This window comes from Apodemus sylvaticus, chromosome 10 (assembly GCF_947179515.1).
Source record: "Apodemus sylvaticus chromosome 10, mApoSyl1.1, whole genome shotgun sequence".
Classification (NCBI taxonomy): Eukaryota; Metazoa; Chordata; class Mammalia; order Rodentia; family Muridae; genus Apodemus; species Apodemus sylvaticus.
The window spans coordinates 8911186-8931479 of NC_067481.1; the positions used below are offsets into that span (position 1 = coordinate 8911186).

Sequence of the window (20294 nt, forward strand, 5' to 3'; positions counted from 1 at the left end):
TTTGTAACTCCAGTCCAGGGCATCCGATGCCCTCTGTGGCCTCCTGGCTTTGCCTGAATGTTGTGTACATAAACTTACACACACACACACACACACAGGAATTTTAAAAAGGAAAATTAATTAAATAATATAGAAAATCCAAATTCTACATGCCTTGCTACCCGTGTCTTCCAGATTTTTTTGATGTGCACAGTATGTATATGATAAAGTTGGTTCTTTTTTTTTTTTTTTAAATTCAGACTTTACAATAACACTGTCCTAGCAAAGACAACGAGAGTGCAGAGCTGTATGACTCTACACTTTTTTTTTTAAAGATTTATTTATTGTTATATGTAAGTACACTGTAGCTGTCTTCAGACACCCCAGAAGAGGGCATCAGATCTCATTATGGATGGTTGTGAGCCACCATGTAGTTGCCGGGATTTGAACTCAGGACCTTTGGAAGAGCAGTCAGTGCTCTTAACCGCTGAGCCATCTCTCCAGCCCCATAAAGTTTGTTTTTAAACTAAAATATTTTATAAACTCTTTCAGAATTTCATGCAGAATGCTTTGATCCCCAACTTCCTATAATCTCCAACTCCTCACAGATCCAGCTCCACTTCCTAACCACCTAGCTTTATGCTCTCTCTTTTAAAAACTCGGTGTCCAAATGTCCACCTTTAGGTGTGGGGAAAAGAAAATATTTTTAAAAAGATTTTTCATTACAGTTATTTATTGTGTATGTGTAAAGAACAACTTCTGAGGGAATTGGTTCTTTTCTTCCAACAGGTGGGACCCAGAGATTAAAATCAGGATGTCAGGCTTGGTAGCAAATAGTGGCTTTATCTGCTAAGCCATCTTGCCAGCTCAAGAAAAAGAAAAAAGAAAACAAAAATAAAACAATAACCCTGCCCCATACACTGTATGTAGGGTTCAGTCTAAAGAAAGAGACTTTGTAGATGTGTAGGTTTTTGGTATTTGGTAATGCTGAGGATAATTTTGCGATACATTTGTAATAGATGCATTATAATGTAACCAGTTCTGCTAGATGTTTGTTTGTGAGACATTTTACCCATGTCACCATGAATAGAGTTGCAAGATTTAAAAGTGAACCTAGGAAACAAAATAATTGAACTAGAGCATTGGTATGGTGGCTAATCCTGTAATCCCTGTCCATGGGGGCGTGAGGAGAAGCAGCACTCTGCATACCAGGGCAGCCTGTATACACAGTGGACGGCCAGCGGCTCAGGAAACCCCAGCCAGACCAGTGAGTTAAAGGATACTTAAAAAAAGTTGGAGAGCTCCCCTGACCTGTTACTGAGCTTTCATCTTTTCTGGAGTGTCATTTTGGCTATTACAGTTTGAAATGCATATAATTAGACATGCAAATTTGACTTACTAAAGACGGATTCTAGTTCTTGCCTTAATTTTCAGGAAGTGCCTGTAACAAAAAATAGTAAAGAAAGCAGACTAGGAGGAAAGAGCTTTCTGTGAGTGGATCTGATCCAGGGTGGTGGCCTGCTTAAATAGTCACAGCTTTCTCACGTACAGGGACCCACTCTAGGATGTTAAGGTAGCTTGGAAAGGCCTGCCTTTGTAAACTTTGTTTTGCAGCTGGCTTTGAGTTAAGGCTTAAGAAAATTAACTCCAGTCCTTTCTGCCACCTGACTTCTTAGAATCCTTTTGAGTTCTAGTTTAATGGCAGACACGCCTTGTGAACACTGGGTATATATGCCTATGTGTGACAGCTCAGGTCACCTACGGAGAAGTGGGTTTAGGATATACCAGTGACCGCTTTGTTTCCAATGAGTTAGCTATGTATGTGTTTGTGCATAGAGCTAGAACTTAGTCATCTTGAAATACAGATCTGGAAGCTTTTATAAACCTGTCCTTAAAGTGAAATATATAATGGTTTTACAGAAAAAGTGATGGGAGAGGGTAGGGGAAAGCATTTATAACCTTTTATAATTTATAAATTTTTAACTATTTGGTCTATTTTCTTTACAGTCTTTTCTCTCCTGTGTAGACTTTACGCAGATGTAAACATTTCAAAGCAAAAGCCTTCGTCAAGGGCACATACACTGGATATAGCAAAGGGCCAATTTCAGACAAAATTCTAGACCAGGGTTGCACATACATTGGATATAGCAAAGGGCCAATTTCAGACAAAATTCTAGACCAGCTCAGGGTTGCACTCCTTCCTTAGGTTTTAATTCCTTTTCAGAAGGAGAGGCAGCTTTAATACTAGTTAATAGTATTAAATTCACTAGTTTAATACAGGCAGACATGTTTCTGTGTGTTTGCTTTGATGAGATCATTGCTCATTAGAGGACACATGGTGCGTACTCAGGCACACACCCACATGGTGGCAGCAGGAGTGACAGCCCAGTTCTTTAGTGTAGTTTGTGTACTGAGTGGTTATAGGATGTTATTTTACATGCAGGTTTTCGGTTACCTGTGTTCTGAGTTTGTGGATGGGTATACCTTTTCTTTCCCCCATACGGTAGCTGATATTTGTCTCTTAGCTGAGAACCACCTTTGATGACTGGAAATGGTGGGTGAATGGTTTGAGCACACAGAGGAGCGAAGGAATAAGCTGTAGTTGGAGGTAAGGTCCAGGTTCCTGCTTGGGTTAGACCTACACTTCCTGCTGTTGGGTAGTTATGTGTGTGAAGCCAGCGTCTGTGACTGCATACAGTAACCATTTCTTTATGGCTTTTCAAGATTCTTTTTGAGAGTTTTCTTTTCTCACCTCCTCTACTGTGTCGTGCTCAGGAGTCCCTTTCCCATGTTTCTTTACACCATCCTTCTCACTTCCTTAAAACGTTCCCCTTCTCTCCATCCCTTACTTTGACAAGCTATGCCCACGGCTCACATGAATTCTGGGATCATATCTAGAAACTGATATTACTATCTAGATCCATCCATTTTCATGCAAAATTCCTGTGTTTGTTTTCCTTGCCATATGGCCCACTCCTGGGCATGTACTCAAAGGACTTTGTGTCCCACCACAGAGACACATTTGTGTTTATCGTTGTCCTTCTTTTTCATAGTGGCAAGGAAGTGGAGCCATCTTAGGTGACTGTCCAGAGATGAGTGGATATGCAGGCGTGGGCATGGACACAGTGGGGCTTTGTTCCGCTGTTATAAAGAAGACTCTTAGTACGCGACTCATTGTCGGACCCTGTCTTTTCTTTTCCTCACAGTCTTCGAGCAGCGACAGCGGCGGGAGCAGCAGTAGCAGCAGCAGCAGCAGCATCAACAGCCCAGACAGGGCCAGTGGGCCAGAGAACAGCCTGAGCCACATCATCCCCGGATCCTGCCCCAGCACCCCCCAGCCGATGCCTGAGCAGTCTGCACTGTGCCAAGGCCTCTATTTCCACATCAACCAGACCCTGAAGGAGGCTCACTTTCACAGCCTGCAGCACCGAGGCCGGCCTCCGACATGATGCTCCGGCAGTTTCTTGCCTTCTGTGAAGGGACAGCACTGTGCAGATTGGATATTTCAACTTAATGATTTGTTTTTAAAAGTTGCACACAGAAAAAAAAAATGCCTGTTGGCTTTCAGTCTATATTTGAGTATTGGGTCAGCAGGCAGCTGTTTACTGGGGTTTTGCTGCACTATTGCGATTTCAGAGGGGCTTGGGAGCAATTTTTAGAGGATTCTTTTAGAGGATTCTTTTGAGAAAAGGCATCAAATCTACATCGTGGCAGTGTATAAGGAAGTCTCCTCTGACTGATTTCCACATCTGTCAACTAGATGCTGTCCTGTGTGTAGAGAGCCTCTTAAAAAGGCGGGGTCTTAAGGTTTTTAATTCAATAAACTAGTAAAGAATATCTAGTTTCCATGAAAAAAAACTGTAAGTTTTCTCCCTAAATATAGGAAGCTTGACTCAGTGTTGCACTGACGCTAACTGCCATACTACCTCTTAGATGTCTGTCTGTGGACATGCTCTCCCTTGGAACAGAGCAGCCGCCCCCTCTGTAGACCGTGGAAGTTAAGCACCTTTCCTAGTTGTCTCCATTTTACATCTGAATTTCCAGGGAGAATATCACTTCCGTATCTATTTTCTTCTAGTCTGTACCCTAAACGCTATAGAGAACACTGCAGTTCTCCAAGTCAAGGCATACCTAGGAACTGTTACGGACTTGTGTATTAACAGCTTAGCTACTAGCTCCTTGTAGTGCCCATAGCCAAGGCAGTGGTCAGTGCAGACAAAGTACAAGCTGCCTGATAGCTGAAGGAAGAGTGAGGCTGTAACTCATGCCCTGTCAGGGGGCCGCATCCTATCATCGGAACTGGAAAGATTGGTGTGGTGTAGAAACATGAGCAGAGGCACCGCTAGGAAAAACAATGCGCTAGTATTTATTTAGAGAGCCTGGGCACTGTTCTCATGCTACTTGGTCATACTAGAGAGCCAGGCAAGCTTGAATAGCGAAGGTGCAGGTGAGTCGTCTTCCTCGCCTGCAAGCTGTCTGAATGAAGAGCCAGGCTGTGCCACCGGGTCGCCTGCACGGGAGAGTGCCGGGGGGCCAACCTGCATTAGATGAAGAGGGAAGTGCCTTAAGCGTGCACCCATAGCCTCCTGCCTGTCCCCTTCACTGCACCCCACTCAGAGGCCACACAGCACAGGCAACAGCGCTGAGGCGTGGGGATGGCTCTAGTGAGAAAGATGTAAGAGGGACAACTGGACCAGAGCAGGTTACTATGTGACACAGCTACAGTCTGGAGGAGGCCCATGCCAGGAAGAGTGAACATGCAATGCCTTCCCTGGCCTGCTCTGAGGGCCACAGCATGGAGGGGCCAGCCCTGTGACACAGGAACTGCTGTCACGAAGCAGTTCAGAAAGTAGGGTTTTTTTCCCCCTTTTGGGACTGTTTCCAGATTTTAAAAACAGCTTTTTGCTGAGGACGCAGGGTCTTACTGGGTTTTTGGCAAGGAATGTGGGAAAGGATACATAACTGGAATTCTAACAGTAAGGCAAACAGTGCTATGAGAAGAGAGGCTGTCAAGCACACATGTACACCACACAATCCAGAAATACCCAGGAGGGCTCCGGCAGGCTTAATGGACGGTGTCCTACTGAAACAAAACATGTATTAAAACAGTGCTCGAGGAAGCACGTTTCTTCCCATCTCCCACCCAACTAAAGCCATAGGTGAGACCATCTGAAGACAAAGGTCTTCTCATGCTCTGATCACAGTGTCGGGCGCCAGTCAACAGTCACTCACCCTATAGAATACAAGAGGCCATCTCTATCGTGTGCTGTGTGGTCTCCATAGCCTGCGGTCTGGCTCTGGGTATATTTCTATTTTGAGGCTGTTTGCTCGAGTCAATTGGCATCTTTCTATGAGCTCAAGCTAGTGAAACCTTGTACTTTATTGCGCCGCCATTAAAAGCAGCCTTAGTGCATTGCCGCATGGTGCCTAGTTGGTTATTTCTAAAAGAGCTGGTGGGAGGTGGGGAGCTAGGTCGGGGAGGGGGGCTGGAAGGAGCACAAGAGCCTCTTTGGCACTGACCTGGGCTTGGGTTTCGATGCCTCTGCTGGTTGCCCTGGCCTTTCTTGTGCTTGTCATGCTCAGCGGAAGGAGTCCAAACCTCAAGACATGAAAGAAGATGTCACTGTGGGGAACAGGCAGCAGGCCCGGCATAGCCCCCTCAGCAACTTACCTGATCTGACTGGAGGCCAGCGGCAGTATGTTATGGGGTTCCTGGGAGTTGAATGTGCTGCTCCGGGAGGCAAACTGATTCTCTGTGCCAGTAACCAATCCGAACAGAACCTGCAGGTGAGAAACGACGGGCACGGGGGGTACCACTGAGCGAGCCCCTCACACTTGACTGTGGGTTATTTTAACCATTGTTTGGGTGAATATACTTTTAAGTGTTAACTTTTTGTTTTTAGGTCTATTTTATAGATATATATATATATCTATATATATATATATATATATCTTTCTGCCTGAATGCCGGAAGAGGGTACCAGGACCTCTGGAAGAACAGTCGGTGCTCTATACCTCTGAGTCATATCGCCAGTCCCAAATGTTACCTTTTTCAAAATTAGTCCTTAGTACCATGGGCAAGAATCTCAAAGCCATGTAGTTCTTTTCTAAAAGTTACACTTTTTTTTTTCTTTTTAACTTTTCAAGATAGTTTCCCTGTGTGGCCCTGGCTGTCCTGGAACTCTCTCTGTAGACCAGGCTGGCCGCCAACTCCTAGAGATCCACCTGCTTCTGCCTCTGGAGTGCTGGGACTAAAGGCGTGCACCACCATGCCCAGCCCACATTTATTTATTCATTCCCTCCCTTCCTCCCTCCCTCTTCCCTCCTTCTGTGTGAGAGAGCACGCGTGAGCATGTGAGCATACTTGTGCCTGTCCATTCACCTACACACACACACACACACACACACACACACACACACACAACGTCAGACGATGACTTTGTGAGCTCAGTGTCTTCAGACCTGGGGACTGAAACTGGTGGCAGTTGGTGGCACCTCCATTTACACACCAGGCCATCCTACTGGCACCCATGGTCCCTTTTTGTGAGGCCATATAAATAAAACTTCACCAACCCTTACCTCCTAACACGGCTGTCCCAGTTCACAGCTAATTCTCTTCTAGAAGTGGCTCTTTTTTTTTTTTTTTTGAATTTCACTCCTTTGCAAGGAGGACTCTAGCAGGTTTGTAATCTGAACCCAAAACACTTGAGTCTCATCTTTGGTTACACTGAGCATGGCTGTGACCCGACTCACTGAGGTCCGCTGTACCAGGCGGTTTAGGTTGCTGTTGAGATGCGGTGTGAAGACATCCAGGTCAAAAGGGTCGATGAAGGCCTCCAGCCTGTCGGTCAGTCTCTCAATTCTGGGAAAAGTTTAAACATATTCCACACACTTCAGGACAGGAAGCAAACCCCGCAGGGTTTTACTACGACAGTAACCCCAGGTGGGAATTACCCGGCTGAGTTGCTTAGTGTTCTTAGACAGACAGGAGGCTGTGTCCAGTCCGAGCCTGCCACTCCCAACAGGACTGGGCTTCTGCTGGCTTCACCTAGCTGTGCAATGCATTCACCAGGTAGTATTTAACCCACTGGTTACACAGCAACTTGCTGTTTAAAAGAAACCTAATCAATGTGCAGGATGTGGCAGGCTTCGGGGGCATCTCCGGACAGTCTAGCTTAGCTGCAGCCATACACCGGCACACGCTACGGAAAGGACTCAGATGGCGTCAGACTACAGTGCAGAGGCACAGGACACCACAGTGAGCTGCTTCCCTTTAGCATGGCCTCGGGGCTGCCCAAGTATTCATTCAGCTTATAGATATTATTAGCACAGCGCAAGATTATGTTTCTTTACTGCTGCTGGCCTGGACAAAGATCTAAATCTTGGACTTGAAGTATGGCTTCTCCCACCACTATAAAACAGGGAAATCCCAAGAGGATGCCTCCTAAGTAGGGTGCTGTCCATTAGCTGCATCAGGACGAGGCTGTCTGGGGGGTGGGGGGGTGCCCGAGGAGGAATAGTCACCTGGAGTCCGCCTTGCTCCGGCTGCTCGTCACCTCCTCTCCCTTGCTGGTCAGAACCATGTTGAGGTAGCGTAGGTCGTAGAGGAGCTGCAGGGCTCGGTTCTGGGTCATTGGAAACATCCCTTCTTTCTGCAAGTGGAGGCTGGCTGGTGAGGGGTGACTCTTACAAGGTTCCATGGACGGTTAAAGGTTCCGCTTGGTCCTACAGCTTGGCGCAGTTTCAGAAGGTGCTACTGACGCCCACAGGGCTGGGTCTGTCTCAATAGTGTTAAATGGAACCCTGGTCTTAAAATCTCAGAGCATGGAAGAGACCCGGCCCTTAAAGGCAGGCTCCTAGATGAAGGTGGCGATTGCAAAGAGGCAAGGCTTCTTGCCTGAGGAGAGGTACGTGAATTCTGAGGCTCAGGAGAGATCAATGAATTCTTCCACCAAATTAGGATCACTGCCTTTAAACGTTCCCAGTGAAACTGGGTGAGTCAAGGGTTAAAGGCACAGGCGCAGTGGAGGCTGAGAGGCTAGGACCTCCCCATCCATCCTAAAGGGAACCTCTCGGTGCCATAGCTTCCGCCATCCCCCTCTCACGGTTGACCCTGAGTAAATCAAGGGGTTTAAAGCCTTGCCCGGAGCCTGTATGGACAAATGGTGGCACTGGGGTGAAACTCAGCTCCCTTCACTGTGAAAGCTTTTACCCTGACCACCAGCCCTGAACAGTGAACTTTGTGATGCCATCTGACCTTGACAGTCATCCCGCAGAGGTGAATACCTCTCCTGAAAACATGGAGCGTGGCATTGGGTTGGGCAATGATTCTATTCTGAACCCTTTAAGCAAACCACCCAGATCCGAGACAAAGGTCCGTTTGTTTGGATACCCACCTTTATCTGGTTTTCCTCTGTGAGCTGCTCGTAGGCAGCTATGACTTGGGCCATGCAGGCCTTCAGCATCTCCTGTAGGGTGATCTTTGGCAAGGCATGGCCTCCGACCCGATTAACTTCCTGGCATAAGCTAAACAGGAAGGACTGCACATACCAGGACGGCTGAAAGATGAGAACACCACCACATTGCTAACTGCATCCAGCAGGCCACATGCAGCCCTCACTAAATCATTTGCCTTGACCTCTGACCTCTCCAGTTCAGATGGTACACATGCAAATGGCTTTCCAAACCATTCTGCTTCCCCAGAGCAGTTTGCTCCCTCCTGCAGCCCAAGTACCTGTGACAGCGGGAGGAACTCACCTGAGTAGGGAGGCGGATCTTAGACGTGACACTGCTCCCCGACTCTGTCTCCTCTTGAATTTCTAGTTCATCCCAATTGGTGGCAGTGGCCAGGACCGAACCAGCGTCACTTAGAAGCAATGACCGAGTGAATCCACCAATCAGAAACTAGTGGTAAAAAAAAGAGAATGGCCGAGTCAGCTCCCCAGGGCCTTTGTGGTGTTGGTTTAGAATGACCAGTGTGTGGGTGGTAAGCAGCCAGCAGCACTCTGCCAGCCAGTTAACAATCAGCCAGGAGTAGCAGCTGCTAGCCCTTTGGTGACACTAAGTGTCACCTGTGGGAGACCCAGGGATTGGCAGAAGATTGTGGTACTGACACAATCAAGAAGCAGGGTTCCCTGTCCAGCCTGGCGAAAAGAAAGCATGCTGTAAAATCTAGGCTGAGGTGGCTGGGCGGCGGTGATGCACGCTTTTAATCCCAGCACTTGGGATGCAGAGGCAGGTGGATTTCTGAGTTGGAGGCCAGCCCGGTCTACAGAGTGAGTTCTAGGCCAGCCGGAGCTACACAGAGAAACCCTGTCTCAAACAAAATAAAACAGAACAAAATCTAGGCTGAGGAACAGGGATGAGCTTACATCTGAGCTGCCTGGACGTTACAGCAGCTATGAAGATAAGCATGACTTGCCTCTAGACCTCACTGAGGACAGCAAGACTGGTGTAAGACCAAGGCGTCCCGTGACTCACTTTCACAAGTGCGGAGCTCCAGACCCGGTAGGCCAGCACGCTCTGCTGGAGCAGGGCTTCCTTCACTTCCTGCCACTGGGCCTGCCCGGGAAGGACGTCTTGAGCCTTCCCCTTTCCCTGCTTTCTCAGAGCCCTCACCTCCCTGGCAGGTTTTTCAGAACCCCCACACTTTCCCACAATACACTGCTTTAGGTGAGGGCACAGTTCTCCCAGGGACTGGCAGAGTCTGGCCATGAAGAGGGCCGCGTGCAGCTTGGTGCTGTGAAGGACATCCTTTTGGTCCTGTGTGACTTCCTCAATGGTCTGCAGCTCTGCCTGAATGCAGCCCACAACAGACTTGATGCAGGCCACAGACTGAGTACGCAGCATGTCCTGCACGGTCCCGGCATCTGCATATCTGTCAAAGGCAGAGTTCTTAGCCTGGTGCATGAGGGCAGCATCCTTGAGCAATGGTGTGTCACTGGAGGGAAGGTAGGCCAGGAGGTCATCCAGTTTAACCTTCAGCTTAGAATCCAGGGCAGAACAGAAGTTCTGGACACAAGGACTAATTGCTTGGGCTTTCATGGAGAGGCCACTGTTGGCAAACTGAGTCCGGTTTGTTACGCTGACCCAGGCGGCATCAGGAGGCAGGTCGTTGGGGCTCTCGGACCAGAGGAAGAGAGACATGTTCTGCTCAAAGTGGACGTGCTTATTGGATGCGGAGTTGCTGGTCTCCAGTTCCTGCAGAGCTGAGACTAGAAGCTCTTTGGAGCTGCTGGAGATGGATTCAAAGCCTTCTCTGGTCAGCGTCTACAGAGAGCGAGGGCAGAGTTTTAGGCATCGTTACTTAACAGAAATTTCCAAATGAGTTGAAATGGCAATTTATCCTGGCATTCAGAACGTTCTCTGCGACACTCACAGTGACCACTTAAAGCCTGACTGTGAAATGCCCACACAGGCTCGGGTGTCAAGTGCTCTCAGTTGGTAGAACTACTTAGGGAGATTGTGGCAACTTTTGGAGTGGGCTTAACTAAAGCAAGGACGTTGGGGTGTGTTCTGAGGATTTGTATCTTTGTCCCCCTCCCCCAACCCCCATCCCATCTGCTCCCTGTTTGCCATGAGGTTAAGAGTCTTTACCACATACTCTGGTCATGAGTTCTGTCTCACTACTGGCTCAAAAACAGCCAAGCAATCATGCACTGAACTCTCAAACAACTCTGGGCTAAATTAATACACTGTTCCTCAGGTTATTTCTGCCAGCCATTTGGTCACAGTGAGGAGAAAAAGAACCAGTTCTGAAAACGCAGTATGGCAAAGGGCAAGGACAGCAGCACTGCGGGGCGTCCGACAGCAACCTGCTGCCTTCTCTCGTAGGAGATCTAGGTTTGGTAAGAAATAGGGAAAGAGCCAGGCAGTGGCGCACGCCTTTAATCCCAGCACTTGGGAGGCAGAGGCAGGCAGATTTCTGAGTTCGAGGCCAGCCTGGTCTACAGAGTGAGTTCCAGGACAGCCAGGGATACACAGAGAAACCCTGTCTCTCGAAAAACCAACCAACCAACTAACCAAATAAATAGGGGAAGAAAATGTTCAATAAATGAGGGAATTTTTTAACAGTCAAAGGCCACAGGAGGCTCGAGGGTGAGGTGGTCCACTCGATGCCCACTGTACCTGCAGCCGATCCAGGAAGAGTTGCTGCGTCAGGTCCTCCCAGAACAAGAGCGGCTTCTCCAGGAGCCGTTGACACACCACCTCCCAGCTGTGGCTGGCAGACTCGTTGGTAAGCAAGTCCCATATGGCGTCTCTGATGCCTGCCAGCCCTTTCATGCTCTTCACATACAGAAGCAGATTGCCGATTCCATTTTTAATGTCTTCATTGCACCTGTAATGAGACCGCTCTCCTTAGGCTGTACTGGATTCCTGACTTTGTTTTTAAAGATAGGTTGTCTGGGTATGTATTCCTGGCTGGCCTCAAACTCAAAGAGATCTGTCTGCCTCTGCTTCTGGAATGCTAGGATTGAAGGCGTGGGCCAGGACACCTGGCCTCCATTTGTGGCTTTCACATCACTGTTAGGAAAAATTCTTAAGACTCCATTTGAACCTCCAACCTGAGTATGCCGGCACATTTCTAGCTGGACGGACGCTGGCCGTCTGCGGCACTCTCAGCAGGCCAGCTTTAGTCTAGAGCTTTGTGGCACAGCTTCCGAGCCAACACATTAAACCAAAGCTCAGAGCATTAATGGAGGTGCCCTCAGAGGTCACATGCAACAGCCTCCCCCTAGAGTTGGCGTTAGGTAGGTGGACATGAGCTGCCCGTTACAGGCTCTGGGAACTGAACCCAAGTCTTCTGGAAGAACAGCAAGGGCTCTTTAACTGCTGAGCCTTCTGTCTAGCCCACAGCAAAAAACAGCTTCCTGATCCTCCTCCGTAGGTCCTAAGGATCCAAAGGAAGCAGTGTATCCTGGGTGGGTGGCAGACCTGTGGCACGTTGCCCCACGGCTGAGAGCCAGCTTATGCCTCCCAGGTGTGGCCCCTTGGAAGGCTCCGGTGCTTTTGGCCTGCTTACATGTCGATCCATTTCTGCAGCGTGTCTTTCAGGTACTCCTGGCTGATGGGATGAGCGAGGGTCCGTAGCACAGGCTGGAACTCGATAACGGAGGCGGGCAGGTGTCTGAACCAGCCACACAGGTTCATCTCCCCTTGGAGGGCACCAATGCCCTTTCCTAGAGAAAGGCCAAGTGAGGAGAATCCAGGCGGGGCTTTAACAGCAGTGTGAGAATTACGAACCCATGAGGGTATTTCCAAACACCTAGATGTGTCACCACCCACCATCCTACCCACCCTAGAGAAGGCGGGTCAAACTGAAAAGAGGTTAGAGTACAGGGCATGTCAGTCTCTGTTCATGGCAGCTGCCCTACACTCTGCTGTGCTGCTGGTTAAGAACAGTACAGGTCAGGAGGAGAGAAAGGAGGGCAAAAAAGGGAAGGATGGGGGGAGGAGTGCTGTATAGTCTTCGTGTGTGTGTGTGTGTGTGTGTGTGTGTACATGTGTGCACATGCGTACCCCACATGTGTGGGTGTGTGTGTGTTTGAGGTGGGGTCTTGCCATGTCCCTTAGCCTGGTCTCCAAGCCCGAGCCCCAGTGGTCCTCTCGCTTCAGTCTTCTAAGTAGCTAGGTCTACAGGTGCATGCCACTGTGCCCACCAGTCATCGATGTTTTAATAACAGAGCCTAAGTTGCCAAAGAAAGTTTCCCTTCCCTTAGCATCCTAGGTCGCCTGAAGACCTAAGGGAACAACCGCTGATAACCTGTCCTGCGCTGAGCCTCTTGGTCATCCTACGGGCGTGGCCAGTGCCTTTCACTGCACCCTTGAGGAGGCCACTCAGAGTGTGCATGTCTGTTTCCTATGCCGGGGCGGGTCAGTCAGTACTCATGTTTTACAAAAAGCATAAATCAGTACATCCCAGCATGGGGGTGGTAAGGTGGTGGTGGGCGGTGTGTGTCTCAAGGCGTAAGAAAGGGGCTTCACTCAAAGATGAGCGCCTGGTAGTAAGGAGCCTGGACGCCCTCCTTTCGGCCTTTGCTGATGCGACGGATGGCTCCACCTGACCCTGCAGCCCTACCCTTCCAGGGGTCTGTCCCTTTGCTCACTGATACACCCATCCCTGTGGGTACACGGCTGCCACCTGCTGCCATGCCGTAGGCAGGTGACCGCGGGAACACCTTCCTGGCTCACGCCTCAGGCCCATTTCAGGGTCTCGGTGTTCTCCAGGGCCTCATCTGCAAATGGAAACCCATCCTATTCCCCAAACGGCTCCTCTTCTAGTTCACGTGGACACCCCTTCCCACGTGCTCCCCTGCTGATCCTTCATCTCCAGTCCTCTCAACAGAGGTTGACTGGCCCCCTTCCAACCCAAGTCCTCATCCTGTCTACCCTGGGCCACGGTGACAGCCTCCTGTTAGCCCTCTGCACCTCTCTGCCCTGTAGGACACCACTGCCACAAAAATATTTAAATTGTAACTGGGAAAAATGCTACTCCAAAGAAGTATGAGATGCGGGGTGGAGGGGACATACAGCAGAAGATCACGCTAAGCCTGCGGCCATGGAAGGATGCTCTGATCTCTGAATAAGGTCCAACCTCCCATTTGGCTGCACCTTCCCTGCCTCCTGGCCATGCCTCGGCCATCTTGGCTCCTCCCCTCACTCTAAAAACCTTCTGCCGGCTCTTCAGCTCCTCAGTGACACCAACACCCTCATCTCAGGGCTCGGGACCTCGTCTTTTTTACGTGGTTCTCTCTTCCCTCTGTCACACGCTATCGCCCCTGGACCTTCAGTTCGGTTTAACATCACTTTTCCGGGGAAGTCCTCCTTGGCTTAGGGAGATCCTTCCAGCGTTCCTAAGCAACTGGTACCATGCATCCACAGCATCAACTATGGCAGACACCAAGCAGCAACCTGCATGTACCTCGGAAGGTTCAGCGCCTCCTTTTACAACTAAGCTTCGAGATCCGCAAAGCAGGGGTCTGAATGTTCCCGGCTCACTGATTTTACCCCGCCAGAGCATGGCGCAGTGGCTGGGAAATGGCAGATCAGTTGAATGCATGAGGGACAAGGTGACAAGCTCACCCGTGGGATGCTGCCTTGTGACTGTCTCCAGGGTAGAGAAAAGCAAGCCAGAGGGCAGGGATGGGTCAGGCAGCACGCCTTCTGGTAGAGTGTAGAAGAGGGCATGTGCCTGGTTCAGCGTGGTAGCCAGCAGCTCCACCAAAGCGCAAATCTGGGCCTTGATGCCAGCACCTGTAAGAAGAAGGCACCCTCTTGTAACCAGTCCCCCGTTAGCAAGGACGAACCCAGAACGCTGCCTCGGACTCCCTCGGGACGCACTGCACCAATTCCCCGCGGAAGAAGCATATTTTTGAGACAAGCACACCCACCGTGATGAGGCTGGTTCAGGAGTGTCTGAATAGTCGCCTTTCTGGCCAACAGGAAGTCTGTGAGGGCTTGGCGGGGAGAGCTCTCCTCCAGGAGCATTATGGAGCACAGGGCCTCGGCCACAGCCTGGTCCGACACGGCCTGGCATCTGAGCAGCATCTTGCTTTCGTGCAAAATAGTTGACCTAGAAAGACTCACAAAGATCAGCAAGGCGTAGTGAAGTGGCTCAGTGTATAAGGAGAAAAGACAGACAGACCCTACCCCTGCCTGTAGGGGTTGAGTGAGTCCTGGGGCTAACCAAACATACCGGAAGTGGCTGGCTGCTGCCACCTGCCGGACGAGGATGGGAAATCTCGAGAGGATGGGGCTGTATCTGGAGCTAGAGGAGTCCAGCTGCAGCAGGCTATGCAGGTGACAGCAGAGCAGGTAGAGCTGGGTGGCCTGGAGGTGCTGTGAGGCTTCCATGGCGCTCCAGATCTTCTCGGGGATCTCTAGCAGTAGCTTAATCTGGGCGGCCATGCTGTAGAATTTCTCGGACTGTGGTTGTGGCTGAAGGGCACAAGACCATCGAAAGAGTGAACACAGCTCCGTTTACACAGGCGTGGGGGAGAAGGTGTGGGAGACGGTGGGGAATGCTTTAAGATCTGAATCGTTGCCGTGTGTGGTAGCACACACCTTGAATCTCAGCACTCAGGAGGCAGAGGCCGGCGGATCTCTTGTGAGTTAGAAAGAAGCCAGCCTGGTCAACATAGAGTTCCGGGGCAGCCAGGACTACACAGACAAACCCTGTCTTTAAAAAACCAAAACACCTGACGTTTTCATTAAATTACACTTAGTGCCACTCAGCTTGCAGGGCACTGAGGTCTGACCAAATTGCATCTCACCATCTGGTTCTCGGTAGGAGGGCGGGGCACCTCCCCATCTGGTTCTAGGTGGAAGGGAGGCCTCATACACGCTTCCTGCTTCCTCCTTCCTCTTCACCAGAGATTTCTTGTTGATTGTTCTTTCCCACCCTGCACCAGATCCTTCATCTGGCTGAGTCTCCAGGCCTCTCACCGACCTCTCACCGCCAGTCCGTCTTCAGTAGTGGGGTGCGGGCAAGGGAGGGGGCTAGCTCTGGCTCTTTGTGTTCCTCCCCATCTGCTTTGGGAGGCAAGCAGGCCCCCAACAAACATCAGAAGCTAACAGTTTGATCTCGGACTTCCCAGGCCCATTACTGCGGGGAAATGAATGTTTATTCTTCATGAATTATCCAGCGTTACATATTTTGTTACAGCTGCATAGCTGGCCGGAGATGTCAGTGTTCCAAATCTGTTGTCCTTATTGGGGAGGAGTCACACCTAACGCACTTCTTCCTTCAGAACTATTATTATTTTGGTGACTAACCACCTTTATGCTAAACTATCTTCTACTGCCATTCTAAATTATTCATATTAAAAAATTCGTAAACTCCAGGAAAGGACTGGGAAACTCCTGTTTATGATTTGAATGGAGAAGGCATCCCATAGTTATGCATGCATCAGCCATAACTATGAAAATCAATACATTCCTTTTTCTTCTTCTTCTTCTTTTTTTTTTTTTTTAAAGGTTTTTTGAGACAGGGTTTCTCTGAATAGCTCTGGCTGTCCTGGAACTCACTCTGTAGTCCAGGCTGGCCTCGAACTCAGAAATCTGCCTGCCTCTTTCTCCCAAGTGCTGGGATCAAAGGCATGCGCCACCACCGCCTGGCAAAAATCAACACATTTCTAAGACTAGGCCTACACAGTTGAAGCTAGCCAGCTAAGTCTGTTTGAGAAGAGAGACTGTACTTAATGTATAGCTTGGGGAATGATAGGCTGACACAGTTTGGCCTATCTTTGGGTACGTTCATTATACGACCCTAGTTTTTTGGCTTGGGTTTTCTGACACCCAGGTAGCACGAGAAAGCTGGCTCTACATATGGGTTTGTGTGCTTTTGTAATTTTTTTTCTTTTGTTATAGTAAGCTCTCCTGTGTTAAAGCTATTCACACCCTCCGCGCCCTCTGCTCAATCCTAGGCAGACATCCAATGTTAGGATGTTCCAGGGGAGGCTGTCAGGATGGCCTGAATTTTCTAAACCAGCCTTCGTTGCCTAAAATGAAACTGTTCACCTATTAACATGGGGAGAGCCTGACGGCTGAGGCTACCCTCCCCCGGTCCTCCAAGCTCGGGCGCAGGGTGGGATGAGGAAAGAATGACTTTGACAGGAAAGTGTGAGCGAGGGAGAGATGTGTTCTTGACTGTCGAGAGACCCCTGGCGTTTTCAGTTAAAAGGGAAGGAGAGCGCAGGGAACCCACGGGAGGCGAGGGAATCGTCCGGAAGTCCGGGAAAGGCTCCTGGAGCAAAAGGCCGGCTGACTTATCGGCAGCGGACCAGCGTCCCGAGGAAGGCCCGCAGACGCCTCCCCGGAGCGTACGGCGGAGTGAGGGGCGGGCTCCTCCGGCGGAAGGTGAGGGGTGGGGTCCGCCGGGCGGCGGGGGCGGAGGGACGTGGCAGGTTCGGATCCCGGACTGACCTGCGGGGCCCGTGGGACCCGGGGCGCCGCGGTGCCGGCCTGGCGGAGGCGGGCGCAGTATTGATCGGTGGCCTGCACGGCGTCCACCAGCCCCTCGGCGCAGCGGCGCATCTGGCCGATGGTGTCCGCCGCCTCGATCAGGTCGCGGTACCGCTCGCCCACCATTTGCCGCAGCTCCTCCTTCTTGTGCTCGATCTCGGCTCGAACCTGGCGCTCCAGCCCGCGGATCTCCTCCGCTCCATGAGTCTCGAAGAGCGCGTTGTGATCACGCAGATCCAGCCGCTTCAGCGCGGAGGAGGCGGCCACCGCCGCCATGGTGCTGAGCCTGGGATCCGCCGGCCGCTTCCGCCTGCCAGCCCCGCCCCGCCCTCCCGCCATCATGGATGGGGGCGGAAGTGCTTCCGCCAGGTCGGGAGCCGCGGTGGTCCCAGGGACTGAGCCTCGGTGGCAGTGCTGCTCTTGAAAACTTATTTCTTACTATTATAACCTCCCTTTCCCTCTTCCTCCCCATTCTCACCCTGTGTAAGGGGGTGTGCGTGTGACAGAAACAGATGCGCGTGGAGGTCACAAGTTGCAGGAGGCTCACTCTTGCTACGAGGATCTCAGTTTAGAATTTTAGATGGGATTTTTCTCGGATTTGGCGGCAATCGCCTTTGCCTGCTGTGCCATCTCGCCTATCCTGAGCGCTTGTTTCCTTAGAAAAGCGAAGTCGTTAAGGTTGCAGAGCTGAACCGGTATTTGTTGGCCAGAGTCTTAGTGACCCGGAGCCCCTTGAGTCGAACCTAACCCCTTTCCTGAGGAGAGAAGAGCTTCACAGGGGTGGCTCATTATAGTAAAGACGCACCTCTGGTCGTGTTACTGTCAGTCTTACATGCACGCATGCTTTTGCCCTCGACACACCATCTTATCAACCAGGCCTGGACCTTAGGACGCTTTCCTAATCTTTCTGGACTCGCCGGCTGGAGATCTGAGTGATGGCTGTGATCCACCTTGTGAGCAGTCCCAAGGCTACCTGGGTCTTCTGTTTTATTTAAATATTATTTAGTAGCCACAAAATGGGTTTCCCTGTTACAGTCCTCCTGCGATGGAGACCAGTGGGGAGTCCACAATGCCAGAGGATTGGACGTCCTTAGATTAACCCAGTAAGAAAACCTGGACATTCTGGCTTGCTGGTCATAAGTCCATTCAGAACCCTTCGTTTCTGAAAGGTTTGCTGTTGAAGAATTCATACCTTTGTTAACGCAAAGAAAACAGTAATGTGAGCTCAGCAGCCCTGCACCACACACACAGCCCCTGACTTTTCCATTCACCACTGTCACTACTTCGAGGCAAATGCCACAGCAATAGCTAAATACGGGGTTTACTTACGACATTCTAGCAAGAAGAGTTTCTGCTCTGTGCATAACAGAAGCCGGGGGATTTTATTTACCGTGAGGAAAGGGGTTGGTGTCTCAGAACTCATAAGCTTAGCTACTTGGCTCGAGATACTGCCTACGTGTCCGAGTTCCCCCAGTACAGCGCGCCCCCTGGTGGCGCAGCTGTAACGTGCAGTCCTTTCTGTATCTCAGTCTGCAGGCTGCTTTATCTGCAGAATCGGTCTTTGGTCTTCTGTGTTTGGGGAGCGGTTCTCTGTCTGGCACAAACGTTCCCCAGGACTTCGTGCACCTACTGTGCTAGCCTGGGACCTGGGACTGGTCCACAAGACCTTCTTGGGCCTTTGGGGGCAGCGATGCCCTGGTGCGGGGATTTCATCTTAGTGGAGTCCAGGTATCACCCACATCTACTGTGCAGAAGTGGCAGGGACAGTGGCTGCAGCTGTAGTTTCAAGTGCCAGTGCTGGTGACGGGTATCTACAGTTGGGTCACCCTGTGATACTGGGAACGTCCTCCCTCTTTTTGCTCCTGTCTCCTCAGCTTAGTTACGCATCCTGCCCAGAGCGGCTCAGTCTTACTGATATGCCTGTTGTCTCTGAAAGTCAGAACTGTGGTCTGTAGCTTGCCCTGGGATCCTAACACTTGTTCCTCAATCTTCCAGGTTCACAAGAGTTAGCTAACACCTTTCCTACACTGAGGGGAACATGACAGGCTACGAATCAGTTCATGCCGGACCAGGGGCTTCCTGTGTGAAGGCTTCTTCGGCAAAGGCCCTTCTGCCCAAGGTGCTTTGAGCCCGGCATTTGCTTTCCCATCTTTTGTGTCTTTGGTGCCGTTTCCTTGGCTGAGTTCAACAGACTTGCCTGAAGATGCCGCTGTTGCCTCTCTTCCCGCTGAAGGAACTGGTGCTGGGGCCGTTTCCAGATGTCTTCTCTGCCTGGGCACTGGAACAGCTCCCCAGGCCGGTGGGAGGTGTGCCCTTGGCTCTGCTCTCTAAGCCTCTGTGGCCCCCTCCTTTTCCGACGCTGTCTGCCTATCAGCCAGAATTATCCAAACCAGCAACTGGGCCAAGAGCTCAGCCCAAGCAGCTAGAGCAGGCACTGTGCTGGGTTGTTGGGGACAGTTTGCTTAAGCTAGTAGGAAGCTCAGGGGTGCTGCTGTAACTTAGTTCAGTTTATGACCAGATGTAGGTATGTGTTGAATGAAGCTTTGATTTTAATTTAAATAATAATAATACTATTAGTTATATTAATTATTATAATATCATAAAATTATTATTATTAATGAGTGTGGGTGTGTGAGTGTCTGGGCATGTTTGCACAGTGCCTATAGAGACCAGAAGTGGGTTCAGATTCCCTGGAGCTGAATTCACCTGAGACTGAGTGGGGAAACCAAATTCCAGTCCTCTGTAAGAGCAGCCAGCGCTGGGCAGTGGTGGCGCACGCCTGTAATCCTAGCACTCTGGGAGGCAGAGGCAGGCAGATTTCTGAGTTCGAGGCCAGTCTGGTCTACGGAGTGGGTTCCAGGACAGCCAGGGCTATACAGAGAAACCTTGTCTCCAAAAAAAAAAAAAAAAAAAAAAAAAGAGCAGCCAGCGCTCCAGCTATCTCTCCAGCCCCTTCAGTCTGAGTCCTAGTATCAGGCTTTCTTCCTTCCAGCTTAGCCCTTTAAGTCGTAGCCCTTGACATCACAGAGGCATCCCTCCATAACCCTGGCTGTCGTTTCGAGCATCGTTGGCCCTTTGCATCCGTCCTCTCTGGTTCTCACAAGGGTCCTGCGCAGAGGTGGCATCCCAGACAGCTAAGGTTCCGTGGGACTGAGGAACCTAGCGGAGGTCACCACGCCGCTCAGTGACCAAGCCTGATGTCAGTGTCAGCTGCACCTAGAGTCACCCGAGAGGGGTGATGCTCACGGATGAACTGCCTTGCTCAGGTCGGCTTGTGGGCGTGTCTGGGAGGCACTTTGTAAGATGGCTGACTGACATATGAGGGCCTAGCCCACGGAGTCTTGCCGCTCCTA

The 20294-nt window shown here is 50.5% G+C and overlaps 3 protein-coding genes across 7 annotated transcripts in view; 2 read left to right on the forward strand and 1 right to left on the reverse strand.

Annotated features, from left to right (window-relative positions):
- The window catches only part of Fam104a (family with sequence similarity 104 member A), a 21469-nt gene extending 17655 nt beyond the window's left edge, over positions 1-3814 (forward strand). For both annotated transcript variants that reach the window (XM_052196145.1, XM_052196146.1), the window contains exon 3: positions 3186-3814. In XM_052196145.1, coding sequence (XP_052052105.1) covers positions 3186-3428 — 243 coding nt within the window. In that variant the 3' untranslated portion in view covers positions 3429-3814. The remainder of the gene's footprint in view (positions 1-3185) is intronic.
- Cog1 (component of oligomeric golgi complex 1) overlaps positions 1-17260 on the reverse strand; it is a 20818-nt gene extending 3558 nt beyond the window's left edge. Inside the window, exons 1-14 of one of the 3 annotated variants that reach the window (XM_052196129.1) lie at positions 16903-17260; positions 14675-14916; positions 14370-14551; positions 14062-14232; positions 12002-12158; positions 11107-11317; positions 9460-10248; positions 8737-8883; positions 8376-8537; positions 7504-7631; positions 6733-6841; positions 5651-5760; positions 5500-5578; positions 4323-4517 (exon numbers count right to left, since the gene is read on the reverse strand). In XM_052196129.1, the coding sequence (XP_052052089.1) occupies positions 4377-4517; positions 5500-5578; positions 5651-5760; positions 6733-6841; positions 7504-7631; positions 8376-8537; positions 8737-8883; positions 9460-10248; positions 11107-11317; positions 12002-12158; positions 14062-14232; positions 14370-14551; positions 14675-14916; positions 16903-17217 (2943 nt within the window). In that variant the 5' untranslated portion in view covers positions 17218-17260 and the 3' untranslated portion in view covers positions 4323-4376. The other 2 variants (XM_052196130.1, XM_052196131.1) reach the window with 2 other exon arrangements.
- Positions 16720-20294, forward strand: part of Slc39a11 (solute carrier family 39 member 11) — a 438334-nt gene continuing 434759 nt past the window's right edge. The window contains exon 1 of one of the 2 annotated variants that reach the window (XM_052196137.1): positions 16720-16836. The gene's annotated coding sequence lies outside the window, so the exon portion shown is untranslated. The remainder of the gene's footprint in view (positions 16837-20294) is intronic. The other variant, XM_052196138.1, reaches the window with a different exon arrangement.